Source organism: Aquarana catesbeiana, linkage group LG02 (assembly GCF_042186555.1).
Source record: "Aquarana catesbeiana isolate 2022-GZ linkage group LG02, ASM4218655v1, whole genome shotgun sequence".
Classification (NCBI taxonomy): Eukaryota; Metazoa; Chordata; class Amphibia; order Anura; family Ranidae; genus Aquarana; species Aquarana catesbeiana.
Window position 1 is genome coordinate 500,342,009 of NC_133325.1, and position 24,402 is coordinate 500,366,410.

At 46.1% G+C, this 24,402-nt stretch overlaps 1 protein-coding gene and 1 pseudogene across 1 annotated transcript in view; both read right to left on the reverse strand.

Moving 5' to 3' along the window:
- DDX20 (DEAD-box helicase 20) overlaps positions 1-24,402 on the reverse strand; it is a 102,386-nt gene that overhangs the window by 66,635 nt on the left and 11,349 nt on the right. Inside the window, exon 2 of the mRNA XM_073615737.1 lies at positions 9,576-9,804. Within this exon, the coding sequence (XP_073471838.1) occupies positions 9,576-9,759 (184 nt within the window). The 5' untranslated portion in view covers positions 9,760-9,804. The remainder of the gene's footprint in view (positions 1-9,575; positions 9,805-24,402) is intronic.
- On the reverse strand, positions 1,793-1,912 carry LOC141130775 (5S ribosomal RNA; annotated as a pseudogene).

Genomic DNA, 24,402 nt, shown 5'->3' on the forward strand with positions numbered 1-24,402 from the left:
AATTGGTTTCCTTGTCAAAAGGACCAATGGAATAGGCTGTATCGGCTCAAAAGGCTGTTTCAGCAATGCCGACAGAACTCAAGTCCCAAGGGTTCAGGGGGGACTTAACCTGAGGATTAAGCCAAACCAAAGAATGCGAAGCAACTGGTTGTTGAAATAATACCGATAAGACCAAAACCTGGCCTTTGATAGTACACAAGGCCAGCTTCATTTCTAACCCCATCTACAGAAGTCAAGAATTCTACCTATGACATACTTCCTGGGGTGCCAACCCCTGGATTCACACCAAGAGACATATGCTTTCCAGGCTCCATAATCTATGATTCTGGAAACCAGGTTCTCTGAATTAACCAAGGTAAATACCACTGGACCTGACAGCCCACGCTTCTTCAGAATGAGCGTCTCAATAGCTAAATGAGCGTCTCAATAGCCAAACCGTTAAATTTAGCATTTGTAAGGTAGGATGGAATACCGGATCTTGCGAGAGAAGGTCTGGACGTGTTGGTAGGGTCCATGAATCCCCTACCGCCATCTTTATGATCTCTGCATACCAAGATCTTCTGGGCCACAAGAATCACGATTTCTCTTCCTGCTTGATCCTGCGAAGCAGTCGTGGAGGCAGAATAGGAGGAAATGCATAAAGCACGACTTCTTGTGCCCCCCTTGGCGATTGATATAGGGCACTGCTGTGGCATTGTCGGATTGGATCCTGACAGGACAATTCCGTAACCTGAACGTCCAGGCCCTCAGGGCCAATCGCGCTGCCCAGATCTCTAGAATGTTGATGGGCAAGGTCATTGTTAGCATCTTCCAGGTAACTGGTAGGAAAGATTTTCCCTTCTGCAGATTCTTTGTTATCAACCACCAACTGAGGCTTTGGCGCAATGTGGAGACAGATACATTGGGAAATCTAGAGCTTGGATCTTCTCGTTCCAAGCCGATAAGATACTGTTTTGCAGCAGCCTCAAATGAAACATAAGGAACGGCCTCGAAAGAAGCCACCACCTTTCATGCAAAGTCGAATAGAAGGATTCTTCTTTGCCTTGACCACATGAATCCGTTCCTTTATGGCCCTGATCTTTGCCTGGGGCAAGAATACCCTCTCCTGTATCTATGATCAGACCCAAGTACTTAAATCTCCTTGATGGATTTAAGGAAGATTTCTCTAGGTTGAGAATCCAACCTAGGTATTCCAGGTAGTCGACTGTGGATCATACTTTGGTCTAAGCGGGCTACCGACTGGTCTATCAAGAGCAGATCGTCTAGGTAAGCTATAATTGTTATACCTTGGGCCCTTAATCCGGCTACAGGAGGGGCCAGGCCTTTTGTAAATACTCAAGATGCAGTAGCTAGACCGAAAGGCAGAGCTACAAACTGAAAACGAAGATTTTCTACCTCGAAACAGATATTTCTGGTGAGCAGGAAATATAGGTACATGGAGGCATGCATTCCTGATGTCTATTGACACCAGAAGTTCTCCACCTTGTAGGACGGAGACCACTGATAGGATTGACTCCATGCGAGAAGAGCAGATATTCAGAAACCGGTCTAGATCTTTGAGATCTAGAATGGGTCTGACATACCCCTTTGGTTTTGGTACCATGAAAAGGTTTAAATAAAACCCCAATACCTGCTCTTGCATGAGAACCACTGAGATCAATTTTTTGAGACAAAAGATGGTCCAATGCTTGAAAGAGACTTCTTTTCCTCTGGAATCTGAGAAAATGAGGAGACAGGGACTTTTGAAACTCAAGCTTGTACCCTAGAGTTATTGAGGAAGTCACCCATCTGCAGCCTACAGCACCTGGTATTCCCAGGTGGTCCCCCAATCCAGGTACTGACCAGGCCCGACCCTGCTTAGCCTCTGAGATCAGACAAGATCGGGCGCTTTCAGGGTGATGTGGCCGTAGGTTCCCGACACTCTTCCTACCAGACCCGTGAGAACTGCAGAAGTCTTCCCCCCACTTCGAGCGAGCGGGGGCGCCCCCTCATAAGAAGGCTCCAGTTCCCCTCTTGAACTTGACGGTGGAGGCAGTCGTGACTGCCTGGGGGCAGATGCTCCTGACACTGGAGAAGGAGTTTGTTTAAATGAAATATGATTACTCCTCTTCCTAACAAGCAAAAGGGTACTTTTTCCACTAGAAATTTTTTGGATGTATTTATCCAAATCATCCCCAAACAGCTGTTCACCGAAAAGGAAAACTAGCCAGGAGCTTTGCATGACACTTTGGCTGACCAAGCTTTCAACCACAAGATTCTATGCCTATGCACCAGCCCAAACGTAAGGCGCGAGGCTTGAAGACTAGAATCTCCCATGGCATCTATTGCTAAACATAATGCCGCTGGTAACTCAGTTAAATCCTGGCCTGCTGATCAGGAATAACCTTGAGCACCTGTTTAAACTGGTCTCTCAATGACTGACACACATCAATTGCTGTTAGCGCAGGTTGAGTCAGAGAAAAAGTTTCTCTTTTTTTTTTATAATTGGAATTCCAACTTCTTAGCCCGTTGGTTCCCTAAGCATATGAGCACTGTCTAACGGACAAGTCAAACTTTCATTCATAGAGGATATAGCAGCGACAATTGCTGGGATCTCCCACTTCTTAGTGAATTTTTCCTCTATAGGATAAAGTGTTATAGGAGGAAAAAAATGCTTATCTGGGTGATCCCACTCAGAATACATAAGCCTCTCCAGCAATGAATGGACAGGAAAAGCATGCGCAGCTTGGGGAGGCTTTAGTGAACCCAAACAAAATGTGGGCATATCAACCGACTCAATGAAGGGTAGCAAAAATGCACCATCAATATTTCAGCTGATCCCTGTGGATTTGACCCCTCAGAAGAGGAGGCATCAGCCTCTCCGCGGTCCCCTGAGGGAAATTCATCTTCTCCCGCCCCCAGATCCTCAGTTTGAGGGTTCTGGGTAATGGAAAGGGACCTGTCGCATTTTATCCTATTCTGGGATGCGATTAAAGCCGCTAGCCAATCCTATTATGGCTTGAGCAAAAAACCCTCTCCTTAATATAGACGGGGCTGCAGTATTGAAAACAATTGCAATATCTGATAGCCCTAAAGGCTCACTCTGACCGGCCACCCCCTCTCAGGGGAAGATGCCATTGAAGATATGAGTTTAGGCTGTTTAGAGCTTGAATGAGTCCCTTTTGAGCCCTTTTTAGGGTGTTTCTACCCCCCCTTACCATAGCCCAATGCACAAATGCAGAGGTACTACCAGAAGAAATCGCATTCACTGCTTGAGCAAATAGTCCAGCAACTGTCACTGCTATTAACGCTCACCCTAATGCTTCAGTAAATGTGCCAAAGGAATGCCTGTGTCACCACTTACATGCCCCTTTTTAGCTTTTGCGTCCCTCCGAGAGCTGCAGTCAGCAAAAAATGGAGCCTTTTAAAAACACCCCTGTGCTGGACGTTGCTGCACACCGCGCGAGCATCCGATCCGATAGGATCGGCGTGTGTGTGGGGGGAGGGCAGCGAGCAGGAGGGCTGTGACAAACCGCCGTACAGAAGCGGTGGAGAATGGAGCGGAATACGCCAATCGTTCTGGCTTCTCCCTCCCCTTCTTACTCAGAGAAAGGGGAAGAGCTTTTGTCCGGGTGGGGGGTGTTTTTAGAGAAAAATCCCCCCCCCCAACATCGTACCGGAGTCCTGCGACTGCTAGCGGGGGGGAAGCTGCAGCTACTGCTGACACAGCATGATCTGAGAAAGCATGACCAGGTACGTGCTCTATACAGCCCCCAGTGGTGACTTTTAGGCATGACAACATTTACTTTTTAAAGGAGACATTTCATAAGAAATTTTAAAATTCCTTAGAAATCTCCACTTACCTTTCCCGCCGCAGGGATTTCTGTGGTAAAACCAACAGACCCAATCTTCACCCCTCACGGTGGGCTCAGTTTACAAAACCTTCAGGAACTGGAGCCCCTTTTTATCGGGAGATCCGCACTCCTGGACCTGCAATAGCACCACGCCAGAAAAAAACTTATGGCTGAAAAAACAAAAAGCACTGGATCCCGGGGTCCAGCTCTAAAGAAAGAGAAGCGGTACGGGCTAAACCTCGTTTCTCTTGCCACGAGGCCTGGGTACCGTTCAATTCGGCCTAGAAAGACACTTTGAATGGATCCGACTGCATAGCTGGCTCCAGCAAGGATTGCTCCAGTGGAGCTCAGCACAGCACCTTTACTCGTGACCAACACCTTAGACACTGGCGAAAAAAACTGAGGTACTCCCGGTAGTGGGAGGGGTTATATAGGGAGGCAACTTCCTGTCTTAGGGTGTGCCAGTGTCCATCACCTGAAGGTGGCCTATAACCCACATAGTAATTACTATGGCTCTGTTTCCCGTGATGTACGATTAAGAAAAGGGCTTTCATTGACAAAGCCCGCAGATCGCCTACCCTCCTGGCCGTTGTAATGGCCAGAAGGAAGGTGGTCTTAAAGGAAAGTAACTTGAGCCAACGGCTCACAAGGCATTCTAGTTAGAGCCTCCAAAACTAGTGAGAGATCCCACGGAGGAAATGTTCTCATTTGCACCGGGGCAACCTCTCCCTATTTGACAAAAATCTTTTGATCAGGGGGTTCAAAACCAGCCTCCTGTCCAAAAAGCTGGATAGAGCTACTACCTGGACCCTGAGTGTCTTAGTCGCTAGGCCTTGATCAACGCCCTCCTGGAGGAAGTCCAGGATTGCAGGGATAACCTGTTGGGAGGCCCCATTTGTCTGACACAAACAAGAAAAGACGTCCCAGACCTTGGCATAAAATTTGTCTGGTAATCGGCTTCCTGCTCAGTAAAAGGGTCTCGATTACTCTCAGAACAACCCTTTTTTCGCAGGCTCTCCCTTTCAAGAGCCAAGCTGTTCGTTTGAGGAAACTGGGGTTCGGTGGCAAACTGGACCCTGTAAAAGAAGCTCCTGCCATTTCAGGTAAGTGATGCGGGGAGGATACCGTCCAATTTCCCAGAGCAGGGAACCAGGTCCTCTTGGGCCACCAGGGTGCGACCAGAATTACTCTGCCGCCTGACTGTCTCAGCTTCTGTATTATTCTCAAGATCAGAGCTAAGGGGGGAAAGGCATAGGCCAGGCCAAACTCCCACCCCTGGGCTAATGCGTCCACCCCCTCAGACCCCTTCTCAGACCCCACCTCGGGATTTTGCTCCCACTCCCCCTGGTGAATCGGCTGCCGGCTGAGATAGTCCGCTATTACATTGTAGACCCCTCTTATGTGAACTGCCAAGATTGAGGGGATTCTCTGTTCCGCCCACTCTAGGAGTTACTGAATTAAGCCCATAAGGAGTGTCAGACCTGGTTCCTCCTGGCAATTCAAGAAAGCCACCGTCGTCGCATTGTTGGAAAGGATCTTTAGCTCTCTTCCCTTGATCCTCTCTTCTGGCGGTCAGGGAAGCCCTAAGAGCGTTCGGAGTTCCCTGAAGTTGGAGGAAGAGCCCCTCTGAATCTGGTTCCAGATGCCCTAGTTCTTCTAGATGGGCCCCCCAAACCCAGGCGCTCGCATCAGTTGTCACCTTGAGAGGTTGAAGCTGGGTCCAAAAGGTGACCCCCCCCGACCTCTGAGGATTGAGCCACCACTGTAGTGGACTCTTACCTCCCCTGGAATGGAAACCCTCCCATCTAAAGTTCCCCTTTTTCCATCCCTGGAGGAGAGCAGGAATCCCTGGAGAGTCCTGGAGTGAAGCTGGGCCCAGGGTACCGCAGGAATGCAAGCTGTCATTACCCCTAGCACTCTCATAACGTTCCTTAGGGAGACCTTTCTGGGTTCTAGGAGGGTTGAAACTGCTCCTATCAGGCCCTCTACCTTCTGTTGGGGCAGTACCAACTTCTGTGACACTAAATCCACTAGGAACCCTAGATAGACCTTGGTCTGAGATGGAACCAGCAAGAATTTTTCCTGGCTGATCAACCCAGGGACTCCATGGTACTTACTATCTTGACCAGGTCGGAAAGCAGGAGATCCCGAGACTGGTTGCAGACCAATAGGTCATCCAGATAGGGGGATCAGCGCAATCCCTTGGAGATGGAGTTGAGAAATCACCTCAGAGAGAATCTTTGTGAAAACTCGGGGGCTGGCCGCCAATCAAAATAGCAGGGCACAAAACTGCCTGTGCTGGACGCCCAGTTTCGTGAGAACCGTAAAGCGTAGCAAGTCCTGATGTGCCGGTCAAATGGGGACATGAAGGTATGCATCCTTTAGGTCTATTGTGACCATGAAGACCTCCTTCAAGAGATGCTTCCTGACAGTATACCACACTTTCTATATGGAATTTATTGTACCGTAGGAACCGGTTTAGTCTTTTTAAGTTTATTATAAGACGGAAGGCTTTGGGACCACAAAAATGTGGAAATAAAACCCCCGTCCGCGTTGTTTCGCTGGAACCGACAATATGACCCCCTGCTCTGCCAGCTGCCTGATGCCCTCTAGGAGGCCTGCCGCTTTCTGTTGGTCTTTGGGTAGTCTGGTGAGAAGGAAACTTGAAGGGGGTACGGAGAGAAGCTCAAACTTGTTGCCCTCTTATCAGTTGCAGGCGTCATTTGGACCGGAAAAAGAGGAGACATCCCTTTTGCCTGTCCCTGCCGACGCCACATTTATTGCCTTTCTTCTTATTCCTGAACCGGTTACTAACCAGGGGACCTTGAAAAAATGTTCCCTTATCTTTTTTAGGTTCACTGGACACTTCTTACCCTTCTCCGTAGACCTAGATATGGCCTGGTCTAAACCTGTGCCAAAGAGCAGGGAGCCCTCGAATGGCAGACCACACAACCGTGTCTTTGACGTGTGATCCCCATCCCAGGTCTTAACCCACAAGGCCCTCCTGGCAGAGTTTAGAAGGGCAGCAGACTTTGTGGCTGTACGCACTGTTTCAACAGCAGCGTCTGCTAAGTAGGCCACCGCCCTTTCAATCCAAGGAGTCTATGACCTGTTTGGACTTGGAAGTACATGACATATGATCTATTAACTTTGTCAACCACATGTCTGCATTCCTGGCCACGCAAGTCGACGCCAGGGCTGGACTCATGGTCACTGTATTGGCCTCCCAGGCCCTGCGCAGGAGAGTCTTGGACTGGCGGTTCATTTGGTCCCTGATGTTGCCTGCATCCTTGAAGGAGAGGTCAGAGTGTTTGGACACCTGTGCTAGAGAAGCATCCAGCCTGGGGGTCTTAAAAAATAAGTAAATAAAATGGCTCCTCCTCAAAAGGGACGCCTCAGTTTCCAGCTTTTGAACTTCAAGAGCTTTATCTTAGGCTCCTTCCATTCTCTCAAAATGATATCTTTGACAATTTGTCAGTAACAACATCTCTTGGAATAGAAAAGGGGCTTAGATTTAGGTCTAATGGCAACTCCCTGGGCAGCAGCCTCTGTCTCTGCAAAAAGACGTACAGCAATTAGTATCATCCTCCCCATCTGCTATAACCTGCAATGGTTGGAGGCACCTCCCCCCCCCTCCAGCTGGGTAGACTCGCCCCGTGGTCTCCTCCATTGCTGTGGCCATTACGGGCCCCTCTTCTCGCTCCATACCAGCGCACACCTCCGTGCCTGATGTCTCTGGTGAGAGCAGGATGTGGACACCTGCTCCACCGCAGTCCAGTCGCCGTTCCTGAGTGCGAGACACCGCCGCGCCACCACTGACATTTTCTTGAAGCCTTACTGACTGAAAGTGCCCCACTGAATGAGGTGGCGACGTCATTTCCGGTGTAAGGGGGGGGAAGTCGCATAATTTCTTTTCTAGGATAATGGTGCTCACCTCCTCTCCTCAGCACCAGCAATAGTTACCGCTCACTGCTCCCTACCAGCCACACACAGCGCAACCCTGGAGTCACAAGAGTTGGGGCCAGCCGCGCACAGCGTGCCCCATGGGAGACCTGACCGCCAGCCTCCTGCAAACTGACAACCCCGTCAGCTAAGGAGAAATGAGCAAGAAACATGGTTCCTGAAGTTCTGGGTGCCCCGCTGTGCCCAGGGTCCTTCATTTCTCAGGGGGGCTCTTCCAAATTCTGCTGCGCAGAAAACGGGGAACACCCCCCCTCCCCCCCAGGAAGGGTAAGCCCTACCAGACCCAGAGGCTTCCCAAGCCTGCGGTTCGGCTCCCAGGGGAAGACCTCCAGCCCTCGGCTTTGGGTTTTTGACCTCTTTCTTTATTGTGTTTCCTGTCAGGTGGGACCAGTCATCTCTCAGGGTGCCAGCCTGGAAGACAACTTGAGAAAATGGATTGCTCTTGACTTTAGCACACTCCATAGACATGATCAGTCCACTGCAGGACTTGTGAGGGAGCGCGGTCTTCTGCAGGATCGGCGGATCAGGCGATTATGAACTTTGTGCTCACCCCTAAAAAAAACGAGCAGCTGACCCATGCAGAAAGTGTAGCCAACCTACTAACCAACCTGCATAGGATGCATGAAGGTAAAAAAAAACCTTCAGCCTTTACAACCACTTTGTACAGAAGGATAGTGAATGATAGACAGAAAACTTCTAATAAGATATAAGCTGAACTCCAGGTACAAAGTACTGTATGTCAGGGTCTGACTGCGTCAACTGTCAGATTTTGAGTGACAGTGGACTTGAAAGAAAAAGTTATTGGAAAGTCACATCATCTCTATATTCACAGATAGCTACATCAGCTACATCTGGCATAGAATGCCTAGAATGAAATCTCAAGACTATCAAGGAATTCAAGAGCAAACGTATTGTCAAGTGTCAGAATGCTCTGCCTCAGTCGCAGGACCTTCTGCAGGATAATGACCAAAAATAAACAGTTAAAAGCACCCAAGAATGACTAAGAACAAAACATTGGTCTATTCTAAAGTGGCCTCCTTTGAGCCCAAATCTGGATCCTATTGAAACCTAAGATAGCAGGAGCAGTTTGCTAAAGAAGAGTCGGACAAACTACCTATTGGCAGGTGCATAAATCTCACCGACAGCTACAGATATCACTTGTTTGCAGCAATTGGTTGGATTAGGTTAGGCCTGTTTCATACAGGCTTGCACTTGTATAAGAACAGTGTGAACAGCAAGCTTTTATGAAGCTTGTAAAGTACCATTCAGCTCCAGTTTGTAAATGAACACAGATCCTAATGGGAGTGTTGATTGCCACTTTAAGAAAACTGCTAGCAGGCTTTCAAGCAAACTTCAAGAAGTGCTGAATCCTGCTAGCAGCTTGTTTAAAGTGGCAATAAGCTATCCCATTGGGATCCGTGTTCAACATTTACAAAAGAGCTCGCTGAAAGCTCTGCAAAATGCTTTATCAAACGTGCTGCTCACACTGCTCTTATACAAGATGAAGCCAGTGTGAAACAGGCCTTATGGGTCTCCTATCACTTTTGTCAAAGCCAATTTTATTTGTTTTACTTTTAAAATATTCTATTTAATTAAAGGTAAAGTCTGATTTGTTTTGAAAATGGAATACACAATAGTAATTACTTTGACCAGTTTTAAGTTGTTTCAATAAAAATTGAGGGTTTTCTTTTTTTTTTTTTTTTTTTTTTTTTTTAATGGAAACGTACCAACACATTTGTTCATGTTTGTATATCTCAAAGCTTTCATTTATCAACTTACCTAGTCCACATCTCCCAAGTGGTATAGCTTTGCTCTGTACTGGAGATGGTTTGGTGAATCCTGCAGCCTCCAAGCCTTCAAGTACAGGCTGCGACAATAGCAGAGTTTTAAAATCCTGAGCTTCCCCTGTAGCTTGGAGCACATCTTCTGTTCTTGGCCGAGAGCCCAATGAATGTGCAGCCATGTTTCTTTTACAGGGATGGTAAGGTACAACTTTTGAATTCACAGCCTAAAATAGAATGGTTAACAGTTATTATATATGAGCAATGGAAATAAACTTAGCTTGAGAATACAAAATTCTAATATGAAAAATAAAAACGTAGTAGACCAATCATTTGTGACTTTGCAACTGTTTTAATAAGACTTATTTTCAACCAAAGTAAAATGCAAGATTTTCAAGTTTACTTTTTTGTAACTTTAAAAGCAACTATAATTTTGCCAGATACATCCAATAAAGGACAAAATAAGGCCTCAGGTACACTATTGGTGTTATTTACTAAAGGCAAATCCACTTTGCACTGCAAGTGCAATTGGAAGTGCAGTCGCTGTAGATCTGAGGGGGACATGCAAGGAAAATAAAAAAACAGCATTTTTGCTTGTACATGATTGGATGATAAAATCAGCAGAGCTTCCCCTCATATCTACAGCGACTGCACTTACAAGTGCACTTGTAGTGCAATGTGGATTTGCTTTTAGTAAATAAACCTCAATGTGTTTGCTCAGCTCCTCTGAACGCCTTTTCTCCTTGCAGGAGGAACGTTGTTTAAAAAATGCCGTAGAAGTTGCATATTGCACATGTTTATGCTTGTTAGCGCTTTCTATTGACCAGAATACTCATTTATTCTGTCCATTAGAATGCATTAAGTTGCATATGCTGCTCCGTTTGCTCTGCCCAAAACCCTCCTCTACTGAACGCACTACTGGTGATGGGGTGTTTTTTTTATCTTCAGCCTCCAAATGCTCCTCTTCTAATACACCTGTAAACACCTGTGTGTGCAGGGCTACATAAGCTAGGTATTTAGAGGCAAAAAAAAAAAAAAAAAGCTAAACACCAGTAAAACTGGTGTTTAAGCCTAGCGTGAAAGAGGCCAAGCAAGTCTGCTGATGTCTATATTTAAGTCTGAGCTCGGACTAGGGTATGCAAGGTCATTGACCATTTACTCCTTCAACCACTGTGTGGTCATTTTTGCCTTGCTTTGGGTTATTGTCATGTTGGAAGGTAAACCTTCTTCCCATTGACAACTTTCTGGCAGAGGGCAGCAGATTTTCCTCAAGAACTTGACAGTATTTTGCCCCCTCCATTTCCCTTCTATTCTGACAAATGCTCCAGTCCCTGCTGCAAAGCAGCATCCCCATAACAGGATATTTCTACCTCCATGCTTTACTCTAGGAATGATGTTATTTGGATGGTGAGCTGTATTGGATTTCCACCAGACATATCCTTTGGTGTTGAGCACAGATAATTCAAATCACCCCCTTAGCCCCCCTTAAAAAGAGATGTAAAATAGGATTTTTATAACAGCTTAACTGTAAAATACTTTTCTTGGAGTACATCATGGGACACAGAGCCTAAGTAATTACTTAATGGGTTATGGGCATACTGGGTATAGCAGGTGTTGACACTGGTATACCCAATACAGGAAGTTCACTCCCCTATATAACCCCTCCTCCTTCCAGGAGTACCTCAGTTTTTGTAGCAAAGCAATATACTTAAACCCCATAAAAGAGGGGAGGGACCTCTGTGTCCCATGATGTACTCCAAGAAAAGGATTTTACAGGTAAGCTGTTCTAAAAATCCTATTTTCTTTATCGTACATCATAGGACACTGAGCCTAAGTAATTACTTAATGGGACAACACATAGCAATGCTATTTGAGGGGAGGGAGAGACAACCCGTAGGGCACCCCCAGATCTGAGGACTTATACTGCTGCCTGCAGCACACTGTACCCGAAGGCGATATCCTCATACCTGCTTACAGCCACCTGATAACATTTTGTGAATGTATGCACTGAAGACCAAGTTGCGGCCTTGCAGATCTGAGCCATGGAGGCCTGGTGACACACTGCCCAAGAAGCACTAACCGACCTGGTAGAGTGCGCCTTAACTTGTCGAATCCACTTGACAGTGGATTTCAACGCTGCCTGTCCTTTCTTAGGACCCTCTGGCAGAATAAATAAGATATCAGTCTTATGAATCTGAGCAGTTGCCTTTAAATAGATCTTCACTGCTCTCACCACATCAAGACAATGTAGTGACTTTTCTTCCCTGGAACATGGTTTTGGAAAAAACGATGGCAGGACAATATCTTGGTTCAGGTGAAAACCTGAAACCACCTTTGGCAAAAAGCCCAGATGAGGGCGTAACACCACTCTGTCTTCATGAATAATCAAATATGGCTCTTTACGAGAAAGAACAGCCAATTCCGAAACCCTCCTTGCTGAGGATATAGCAACCATAAATACCAGCTTCCTTGTCAAAAGGACTAAGGGAATATGCTGTATCGGTTCAAATGGCTGTTTTTGCAACACTGACAAAACTAAGTTCAAGTCCCAAGGGCTCAAGGGTGATTTAACTGGTGGATTAACCCCTTGCATAAAATTCCGGACTAAAGAATGCGTAGCAAGCGGTCTTTGAAATAAAATCGATAAGGCTGAGATTTGGCCCTTAATAGTACACATGGCCAACTTCATCTCTACACCTAATTGTAGAAAGGCAAGAATTCTGCCTATGATATATCTCCAAGGGTGCCAACCCTTGGATTCACACCAGGAAACATAACTGCTGGCAACTTAAGTAGTCCGCCTGCCAATTCTCTACTCCCGGAATGAAGACTATCGATAGGCACAGAACATTCCTTTCTTCCCAAGTTAGAATATGGTTCACCTCTCTCTGCGCTGAGAGACTCTTGGTGCCCCCCTTGGTGATTGATATAGGCCACAGCCGTGGCATTGTCGGATTGGGTCCTGACAGGACAATCCCTTAACCTGGAAGTCCAGGTTTTCAGAGCCAGGCGCACTGCCCGAATCAAGGATGTTGATGGGCAAAGCTCTTTCGGTTTTTGACCAGTCCCTGGACAGTCGTCTTCTCTAGTACTGTTCCCCAGCCTGAAAGGTTGGCATCTGTCATTACTACTTTCCAGATAATTGGACTGAAGGATTTTCCTTTCAGCAGATTCTGGGTTAGTAACCAACTGAGACTTTGAGACACTATTGGGGACAGCCGCATTGGCAAGTCCAAAGCTTAGATTGTTTTGTTCCAAGCAGACAGGATACTGTTTTGTAATAGTCTTGAATGGAACTGGGCATAGGGAACTGCTTCAAATGAAGCCACCATCTTTCCTAACAACCTCATGCAAAGGCGAATTGAGGGATTTTTTTTTGACCTGACCGTCCGCACCAGCTCTTGTATGGAGCTGATCTTTGCCACAGGCAAGAACATCTTCTTCTGGGCTGTGTCTATAATCAAGCCCAAATACTCCAGCTTTCTTAGTGGTTTTAAGGAAGACTTCTCTAGGTTGACAATCCAACCCAGACTTTCCAGGTAACTGGTTGTAATGCGTACACTTTGCTCCAAGTGAGCCACTGACTGGTCTATTAACAATAGATCGTCTAGGGATGCCAAGACTGTTATGCCCTGTGCCCTTAGCCTGGCTAGAGGTGAGGCCAGTACTTTTGTGAACACCCGGGGTGCTGTAGATTGCCTGAAGGACAAGGTTACAAACTGAAAGATCTGTTCTACTTCGAACCGCAGAAACCTTTGGTGAGCAGGAAATATAGGGAAATGCAGATATGCGTCCCTGATGTCGATGAATGCCAGAAGTTCTCTTTCTTTGTGGATGGAAACTACTGACCTGATCGACTCCATGCGAAAGGTGCGGATCTTCAGGAACTGATTTAGATTCCTTGGATCTAGAATGGGTCTGACATCCACATTTGGTTTTGGTACCGTAAACAGGTTTGAATAAAACCCCAAACCTTGCTCTTCTGTGGGGATCTGTATGATCACCCCCCTGAACCAATAATCGGCCTAATGCTTGAAACAGAGTTTGCTTTTTCACTTTAGGAACGTTTGATCTAAAAAAACTAGACGGTGGAAACTCCCGAAATTCAAGTTTGTATCCTAGAGACACCGTGAAGATGACCCATCTGTCCTGAATTTCCCTTTGTCAGACTTCTGAGTAATACAGAAGTCTTCCCCCCACTCTGGTGAGGGGGGGACGCGTTTTCATGATGAGGCTTTAGTATTCTGTTTTGCAGATTTACGGCCCTAGGTCTTCCTTTGAGCCTGGGCCTGACCCTGAGGTTTTCCTCTAGAGTCTGATGGCGGAGAACGTCACCACTGCCTAGAGGCGGATGCCCCTGGCACAGGAGAACAAGTCTGTTTAAATTAAGGATGTTTATACTTTCTTTTGACTGGCAAGAGAGTACTCTTCCCACTAGAAATACTTTGGATGTATTTATCCAAATTATCGCCAAATAGTCGCTCCCTATGAAAGGGGAAACTAGCCAGAAGCTTTTAGCAAGGAGCTTCGGCTGACCAATTTTTTAACCAAAGGGTCCTACGCATGTGTACTAGTACAAGCGCAAGGCGAGACGCCTGGTGAATAGAGTCCTTCATAGCGTCTATGGCAAAACATAATGCCTTTGGTAGTTCGACCAACTCACGGGCCTGTTGTGTAGGGAGCTCTTTAAGAGCATCTGTGAACTGGTCCTTTAGGGACTGACAGATGCCTACTGTTGCGACTGCAGGCTGAGTAACAGTCCCTGCCAAGGAAAAAGAAGATTTTAACAGGAATTCCAAGCATTTGTGCATTGTCTACTGGACAAGTTAAATTTTTATTCACACAGGAAATCGCAGCGTCGACTGCTGGAACCTTCCACTTTTTGGTGAATTTCTCCTCCATGGGACAGAGAACTGAGAATCTCTTTGGAGCGAGAAAATGCTTATCCGGATGATCCCATTCAGCATAAATAAGCTTTTCTAGTAAAGCATGGACAGGAAACGCATAAAAAGGCTGTAAAGGTTTTAAAGAACACAAGGAAGAAACCGGATTTTCAGCTGACTTTGTTAGGGGTAGCATGAAAGTGGAACGAACCATTTCCGTAAGGATTTGCACCTCAGATTGCGAAGCTGAATCATCAACTGTTCTTTCCTCCGCATAGGAATAATGAGCTTGTTTTTTCTCTCGATCGCCTGAGGGTAATACCTCATCCTGTCCCCATTGTTCCCTTGGTAAGGGGTCTGAAATAGGGGAGGGGGATCTAGCACGCTTCCTGTCCACTTGGATAGAGGATGCGATTAAAGCTGCTAATCTTCCTTCTAGGCCCTGCAGGACAGAGGAAGATGCATCTTCAGTCACGTATACAGGGGCTGAAGTGTGAGAAGCAGTTGCACCACCAATCGGTTCCACAGACTCACTCTGGCTTGCCATATCTAGTATCTCCGGGGAGGATGACAGTGTGGAGGCATGACTGGAGTTCCCAGCGCCTGGGGGTGGAACTTTTGGTGCCTTTGTGGTAACCTTGGAAGCCATAGTGCTAGGCACAAAAGCAGAGGCACTATAATAAAAATGTACTATTTTCTGAGCAATAGTAAGAAAAAACAATGGCAGCATAAAGATTAATCTGATGTTAAACAACAATGTATTTTCCTGTACTGGAAATGCCTGTGTATACCCCTCACGTGCTCCAGCGGTTCTGTGTCCTGTGGCAGACTCTTCATTCAGCTGCTCTGGTAGAGACATTTAGTGACAACAGCGTCAGCCTTTTAAGACCTCTCAGGTGTAAACCTGATTGCCTGTGCGCTTCCACGAGGAAGCCGAGTCCGCACACGGCACTGACTGCCTTAGCCACGCCCCTTTCATCGACCCGCCCTCTTCCTCTTTTCAAAAAGTGAACCTCAGCCCGCGCGGACGGCACAGCATTCGGGTCTAAGATACAGACCCGAAGGAGGAGAGGAGGCTGCAACCGCCATGTGGCGTTTCTGTCTTCTCATTACATGAAAAAAGCTGGCTTCCTTGCATTAGATAAAAGGCAAGTAAACATAAAATGTTTTTCTAAGGAAGCCGCCCCGCACCCCTCGGGGGGAGGGGGGGCAGGCGGGGGGGGGGGTTGAAGCTTACTACAAGTGTGAATCAACCTTTAGTGCTGTCACACTGAGTCATGTAACACTGCTCAAACTGATTACAGATAGGATGTAATGTAGCTTGCACTGTACATGTACCCCCAGCCCCTCAGTTTCCACCACTGAGGGGAGAGGAATAATAAAGAACCCCCTCCTGCTACTAGGAAATACCACTGTTGTAGCTGGACACAGAGCAGCTGAAAAGGGTATGCGTATCCTTACTCCCTCTAGAGGAGACTTTAAGGCATTACGATGTTACAAATGGAAGAAAAGGCATAGGTGGACTTCACAGTTCCTAAGCTTTTCTCTTACCTTTTCCTCACTGCAGGATACTGTTGAAAACAGACAGATCCAAACTTCACCCATCACAGCGGGCAGCGTTAGTAAACCTTCAAAGACCAGGTCCCTTAATAGGGGTTCCACTCCTTTGGACATGTATAGCACCCCTCAGGACAACTTTAGGTAATGTAGCAAGACCAAAAAGAGTCCTGGTTCCTACGGTCCAGCCCTCAAAGAGAGGCGTTACAGGCAAAACCTTGTTTTTCTATGCGAGGCCCACGTACCATCCTGTGGCATCAGTGGCGTAGATGGATCCGCTTGTGGAGGTTTTTTTAAATCCAGCATGGATCCCTCCTGGAGCTCCTCAGAGCACATCTTCACTCGTGACCAACACCTTAGACACTGGCGAAAAAACTGAGGTACTCCTGGAAGGAGGAGGGGTTATATAGGGGAGTGAACTTCCTGTATTGGGTATACCAGTGTTCATCACCTGAAGGTGGCCTATAACCCATTAATTACTTAGGCTCTGTGTCCCATGATGTACGATAAAGAAATATTTTTTCCACCAATCATACTTACTTAGGTGGATGCAGCATTAGTCCGATCTGTCCCACGACCCTCTACACTGAGAGCCGAGTGAACAAACTCCTCCGATCGCTTGGTTTTCAGAGCTCCGTGAGCAGACAGTCACAGCTCTCTGCTCCCTCCTTGCTCGTTGGAGTGCCGAGCTGTGGAGGGGGCGGAGCGTCTTTCTCAGGCCCTGAGCGGCTCGCTGAGAGGATGAGATGGGCATCAGTCCAGGCACCTGGCGGATCCAGTGGTCGAGATGATGCGGTGTCTAGACTGAAAATCTGTGTTTTTAACCCACTCTCTGCTGAAAACGTGTCACAGGAGTGCAAAACGAATTGAACTCCTGTGAACCATAGGAGAAGTACAGCGGAACGAGTTTTGGCTATACTTCTTCTATAAATTACCTGAGCCCTCATTCGATCCAGCGCCGTGTATGTCTGCAGGTTTATTTTCCCCTCACTTTCAAGTCTGGTTGGCTCTGCTGGGGCACCGGGAGCCATTGGCTCCCAGTGTTGTCCATCAAAGCCAGTGGCGAGGGTGGGGGGGGGGGGGGTTTGGGGGGGGGGGGGGGGGGCAGAGTCCTGCTGTTTGTGTCAATGGACGCAGCAGCGGAACTCGAATAAGAGCATGCGCGAGTACCCCCAAGGGAAGCAGATTAATGGGATGGAATCATGGGGGCACTGGACAGAGGGAAGGGGCCAGGACTGCCGGTGGGGGGCCTGAATAGAGGCGGTTCATGGCCGCTCTGTTCAATTCCATTGCAAAGAGCAGGTAGCAGGTAAATATAGACATGTTACCTTTACAATCCCTTACCTTTACAATAAAATTATTCACTGTTTCTAGGCATTGATAAAGCCTGTGAATTTTTTTTTTTTTTTTTTTTTATCTCCTGCCTTTCCATAACTTTATCCTGGAGATCTTTTGACAGCGCCTTGCCACTCATAGTTGATTGTTTGCTTCAGTTGCTCTACCAGGGACTGAAATGCTCCAGGAAAGTTCTTTTCAGGCTGCGTTAACCACTTGAGCCCCGGACCATTATGCTGCCTAAGGACCAGAGGTCTTTTTCCAATTTGGCACTGCGTCGCTTTAACTGCTAATTGCACGGTCATGCAATGCTGTACCTAAACGAAATTTGCGTCCTTTTCTTCCCACAAATAGAGCTTTCTTTTGATGGTATTTGATCACCTCTGCAGTTTTTATTTTTTGCGCTATAAACGGAAAAAGACCGAAAATTTTGAAAAAAAATGATATTTTCTACTTTTTGTTATAAAAAAAAAAATCCAATAAACTAAATTTTAGTCATACATTTAGGCCAAAATGTATTCGGCCACATGTCTTTGGTAAAAAAAATGTCAATAAGCATATATTTATTGGTTTGCGCAAAAGTTATAGCGTCTACAAACTAGGGTACATTTTCTGTAATTTACACAGCCTTTAATTTATGACTGCCTATGTCATTTCTTGAGGTGCTAAAATGGCAGGGCAGTACAAACCCCCCCCAAATGACCCCATTTTGGAAAGTAGACACCCCAAGGAAATTGCTGAGAGGCATGTTGAACCCATTGAATATTTATTTTTTTTGTCCCAAGTGATTGAATAATGACAAAAAAAAAAAAAAATATTTACAAAAAGTTGTCACTAAATGATATATTGCTCACACAGGCCATGGGCCTATGTGGAATTGCACCCCAAAATACATTCAGCTGCTTCTCCTGAGTATGGGGATACCACATGTGTGGGACTTTTTGGGAGCTTAGCCGCGTACGGGGCCCCGAAAACCAAGCACCGCCTTCAGGATTTCTAAGGGTGTAAATTTTTGATTTCACTCTTCACTGCCTATCACAGTTTCAGAGGCCATGGAATGCCCAGGTGGCACAAAACCCCCCCAAATGACCCCATTTTGGAAAGTAGACACCCCAAGCTATTTGCTGAGAGGCATATTGAGTCCATGGAATATTTTATATTTTGACACAAGTTGCGGGAAAGTGACACTTTTTTTTTTTGCACAAAGTTGTCACTAAATGATATATTGCTCACACAGGGCATGGGCATATGTGGAATTGCACCCCAAAATACATTTAGCTGCTTCTCCTGAGTATGGGGATACCACATGTGTGGGACTTTTTGGGAGCCTAGCCGCGTACGGGGCCCCGAAAACCAAGCACCGCCTTCAGGATTTCCAAGGGTGAAAATTTTTGATTTCACTCTTCACTGCCTATCACAGTTTCGGAGGCCATGGAATGCCCAGGTGGCACAAACCCCCCCCCCCAAATGACCCCATTTTGGAAGGTAGACACCCCAAGCTATTTGCTGAGAGGCATGGTGAGTATTTTGCAGCTCTCATTTGTTTTTGAAAATGAAAAAAGACAAGAAAAAACTTTTTTTTTTTTCTTTTTTCAATTTTCAAAACTTTGTGACAAAAAGTGAGGTCTGCAAAATACTCACTATAACTCTCAGCAAATAGCTTTGGGTGTCTACTTTCCAAAATTGGGTCATTTGGGGGGGTTTTGTGCCACCTGGGCTTTCCATGGCCTCCGAAACTGTGATAGGCAGTGAAGAGTGAAATCAAAAATTCACGCCCTTAGAAAGCCTGAAGGCGGTGCTTGGTTTTCGGGGTCCCGTACGCAGCTAGGCTCCCAAAAAGTCTCACACATGTGGTATCCCCGTACTCAGGAGAAGCAGCAGAATGTATTTTGGGGTGTAATTTCACATATTCCCATGGCATGTTTGAGCAATATATCATTTAGTGACAACTTTGTGCAAAAAAAAAAAAAAAAATTTGTCTCTTTCCCGCAACTTGTGTCGCAATATAAAATATTCCATGGACTCGACATGCCTCTCAGCAAATAGCTTGGGGTGTCTACTTTCCAAAATGGGGTCATTTGGGGGGGTTTTGAACTGTCCTGGCATTTTATGCACAACATTTAGAAGCTTATGTCACACATCACCAACTCTTCTAACCACTTGAAGACAAAGCCCTTTCTGACACTCATTGTTTACATGAAAAAGTTATTTTTTTTTGCAAAAAAATTACTTTGAACCCCCAAACATTATATATTTTTTTAAAGCAAATGCCCTACAGATTAAAATGGTGGGTGTTTCATTTTTTTTTTTCACACAGTATTTGCGCAGAGATTTTTCAAACGCATTTTTTGGGGAAAAAACACACTTTTTTAAATTTTAATGCACTAAAACACACTATATTGCCCAAATGTTTGATGAAATAAAAAAGATGATCTTAGGCCGAGTACATGGATACCAAACATGACATGCTTTAAAATTGTGCACAAACGTGCAGTGGCAACAAAATAAATGCATTTTTAAAAGCCTTTAAAAGCCTTTACAGGTTACCACTTTAGATTTACAGAGGAGGTCTACTGCAAAAATTACTGCCCTCGATCTGACCTTCGCGGCGATACCTCACATGCATGGTGCAATTGCTGTTTACGTTTGACGACAGACCGCCGTTTGCGTTCGCCTTAGCCGGAGAGCAGGGGGCGACAGGGGTGCTTTTTTTTTTTTTTTTTTTTTTCCCTTTATTATTTTTTTGCTTTTTTATCTTATTTTTAAACTGTTCCTTTAATTTTTTTTTTTTTTTAATCATTTTTATTGTCATCTCGGGGAATGCAAATATCCCCTATGATAGCAATAGGTAGTGACAGGTACTCTTTTTTGAAAAAATTGGGGTCTATTAGACCCTAGATCTCTCCTCTGCCCTCAAAGCATCTGATGACACCAAGATCGGTGTGATAAAATGCTTCCCCAATTTCCCAATGGCGCTATTTACATCCGGCGAAATCTAAGTCATAAAATGATCGTAGCTTCCGGTTTCTTAGGCCACAGAGATGTTTGGAGCCACTCTGGTCTCTGATCAGCTCTATGGTCAGCTGGCTGAATCACCGGCTGCATTCTCAGGTTCCCTGTTGAGACAGGAGAGCCAGAGAAAAACACGGAAGACGGTGTGGGGGGGGCATTCCCTCCCACGGCTTGTAAAAGCAGTCTAGAGGCTAATTAGCCACTAGGATTGCTTTTACATGAAAGCCGACCGCTGGCTGAAAAGAATGATACCAAGATGATACCTAAACCTGCAGGCATCATTCTGGTATAACCATTCAAAGTCGTGAATGGCGTACCTGAAGACAAAAAAATGGTTAACAATGGTTAACAATAAAGCACAGTAAACAGTAAAGTATAAATAATTACATACCTGAAAAACAAACATGATAAAACATAATAACAATAACAATAAAACATTGCAGAATAGAATACAGTAAAAAAAGAGCAGAACAATAGAGAGAGAGAGAACAATAAAACGACAACTATTTTTTTTTATTTTATATATATATATATTTTTTTTACACTTTTTTTGTAACTAACTTTTATAACTGTAACCGGTTCCAGGTTCGGGTCTCTCAAAATGCGATGGCATCTTGGGAGACCCTGTGAAAGTGTGCCTAGTCTGTGCAATGCTGTACCCTATGCTAATAACTAGTGCATGGTAGCGTTCAAAACATTCACCAATGCAAAGACCAGGATTGTCAGGACAGGAGGGACAATAATAGAGGGTGTCACGCCTATATCCGCGCTTGCTGCAGACACGACATCTTTTTGGGGGGGTTCGTTGGGTAGGGGTACTCGGGAGGACATAAAAATGCCTCTCATGCAGCCGACTGCATTTGGTTGGGGATGTGAATGGGGGAAGTACGGGCGCTGCAGAAGCGGTGTGTTCCCAATTAGGATTGGCGAATGCAGCAGGAAGGGCACTATGGGCATGACGGGCCTGTGTTTGTCTTTTTGGTGGCAGCGGGACACTACTTGTGCTTGCCACCTCACCAGCTTGAACTGCACTTATGGGACTCGCCATGTCACCAAGTGTTACTGCAGCGCTGGTTTGACTACGACCGGAGTGTACTAGGCCGCTGGTGCTTGCCAGTTCAATAAAAAGCTTCCAAAAAAACTGTTAGCGATCGCAGGGATCAGGCCTGACTCTGCAAACGCTGCAGTTATGCGTTTAGTGTTTTGTAAGTGACAGTGATCGATCGATACTGCACTTGGGTGGGCCGGGCGGAGGGACAAAACGCAGGTGCTAGCAGGTATCTGGGCTGATCCCACTAACACTGCGTTTTTGGGAACCCTAAACTGCTGGGGACGCTAGTATAGATCTGATCAGATCAGATATTGATCCTGAACTGCGTCTGTCGTAATTTCAGGCTGCGAAGCAACAAAATGTGATTTTAAAAAGGGGAGTGGTTCTTTTATATACCACTGTAAAAAACAGGGCAGGACTCACCTGGCAGTACCCGGCTCTTCCCAAGCATGGAAGAAGGGTGGAAGATCAGAAACACCCCTGCCTATCGAAGCATAAGGTAAAGGAACCACACAATCTGGACAAGTCTGAAAAAGTACAGCTCCCACACAGTTCCTGCAGTGCTCTTGCAATGCTGGAGGAAACACTAAGGCTACTTTCACACTGGGGCGGGGGGGCATTAGCGGTAAAGCGCCGCTAGATTTAGCTGCACTTTTTGGCCACTAGTGGGGCGCTTTTATCCCCCGCTAGCGGCCGAAAAAGGGTTCAAAGCGTCGCTGCCGAAGCACTGGCGATTGATTTCAATGACAGGGGCATTTTAGGAGCGGTGTGTTCACTGCTCTCGCAACGGCCCAAAGATGCTGCTTGCAGGACTTTTTTTCCCCGTCCTGCAAACGCACCGCTCTAGTGTGAAAGCACTCAGGCTATCACACTGGGGCTGCAGGGGAGGCGTTTTTCAGGTGCATTACAGGTGCTATTTTCAGCCCAAAAGCGCCTGAAAAAAGACTCAGTGTGAAAGTGACCTAAGGCTGCTTGCACTTTCCTGCAAATAAACTTAGCATTTTTAGGATACAGATTTTATTTTTTTACTGATCTAAATGCAACTCATTGTTTGCAATGTGCCTGTACACACAGGTGCATAAACTTGCACTGTGTATAGAGGAGTTAAAAAAAAAAAAACACAGAAATCTGTTTTGCCAGTCAGTATTTTACACATGTACGCATGAATGCACGCAAATACGCACATACATACATAAATGTTTATTTGAAGAAGTTAAAACCCCATTCTGAGAGCTAGAATTTATTTCACAAGTTTATGTCCGTATGCACAAAAATGTGCAAAATAAACACAAGAAGTTTTCGGCTAGGAATACCAAGTATTACCAAGTACCCTGAGGATCTGTGGGGAAGAGCCTCCTACTTGCGGTCTATGTACCAATTTTTTTTTTTATACTTTCCCTTAGGCAGTCTACAGATGGGTCAGTTTATTATTTCCATCAGAAGGTTGGGTGAATTGAACTGACTTGATTCCTCCATCGACACATTCGATGTGGATGGGCAAATTCTTCTCACGGATTCTGACAGTGGAAGAGACTTCCCTGCCGCCAGAGCACATTGATCAGGGCTGCCGGCAATAGCCAGCGGCACTGATTGGGCGGGAAAAATCAGACAGGATGGCTGTACAGCAGTCAATCAGTAAATTTACTTCTGTACAACCTTTCCGCCCATACATGAATCGAAATTCTTCCGGTCCGCGCTGAACCAGACAAATTTTGATTCACGTATGGCTGGCTTTACATCCTTATTTTCATAATCGATTAGTTGTCTGATTATTGTTTTGATCGATATATCGGACAAAATAAAAAAAGATAAAAAAACGTAATATGCCATTTTTTTGTTTATTTAAAGTGGATGTAAACCCGAATTTTTTTTTTTTTTGATGTCATAATGTAGAGTATAAGATTTCCTATCGTTTTAGCCCAGTCTTGCCACAAAGAGTTAATCCAGCTCTGAGCAATCCTCTTTTATTGATAAATCTTGACAGAGAAAAACTTTGTCAAATCCTCCCCCTTGCTGTGAGTGACAGGTGATTTATATATCACCTGCACTAGCCTAAGACATTATTTTTTAATTCCCACCCCCACTCCTTTCTTCAACAGCTCTGCAAGGATTGGCTGTTCCACACCTCAGCATGATTTGGCATGCTGAAGTCATGTGGTTACTTTCCTGTCTTTTCACTGGATGTTAGAGATCATAGCAGAAGTTCAGTGTTAGAAATACACAGGAGAAAATGCATATTGACAAGGGGAGTGTAGAGGTGGGCGGGGAGTCTACTGACATCACGACTCCACCCACCGAGCTCCAGACAACAGACCCACCCACAGAATATGCAGTTTTTCAGGTCTAATAACAGACAGAGGGGAGATATTTGACAGGTAAAGATACATGCAGGAGGCATGTATATCCTTATAGATAACCCCTATGGCTGTAGTTTAGAAAGGATGACATTGGGTTTACATCCACTTTAAAATAATAATGAAAAAACACCAATGGGGCGGCACTCTTCCCCCTCCCGGGAACACCAATGGGGCGGCACTCTTCCCCTTCCCGGGAACACCAATGGGGCGGCACTCTTCCCCTTCCCGGGAACACCAATGGGGCGGCACTCTTCCCCTTCCCGGGAACACCAATGGGGCGGCACTCTTCCCCTTCCCGGGAACACCAATGGGGCGGCACTCTTCCCCTTCCCGGGAACACCAATGGGGCGGCACTTTTCCCCTTCCCGGGAACACCAATGGGGCGGCACTCTTCCCCTTCCCGGGAACACCAATGGGGCGGCACTCTTCCCCTTCCCGGGAACACCAATGGGGCGGCACTCTTCCCCTTCCCGGGAACACCAATGGGGCGGCACTCTTCCCCTTCCCGGGAACACCAATGGGGCGGCACTCTTCCCCTTCCCGGGAACACCAATGGGGCGGCACTCTTCCCCCTCCCGGGAACACCAATGGGGCGGCACTTTTCCCCTTCCCGGGAACACCAATGGGGCG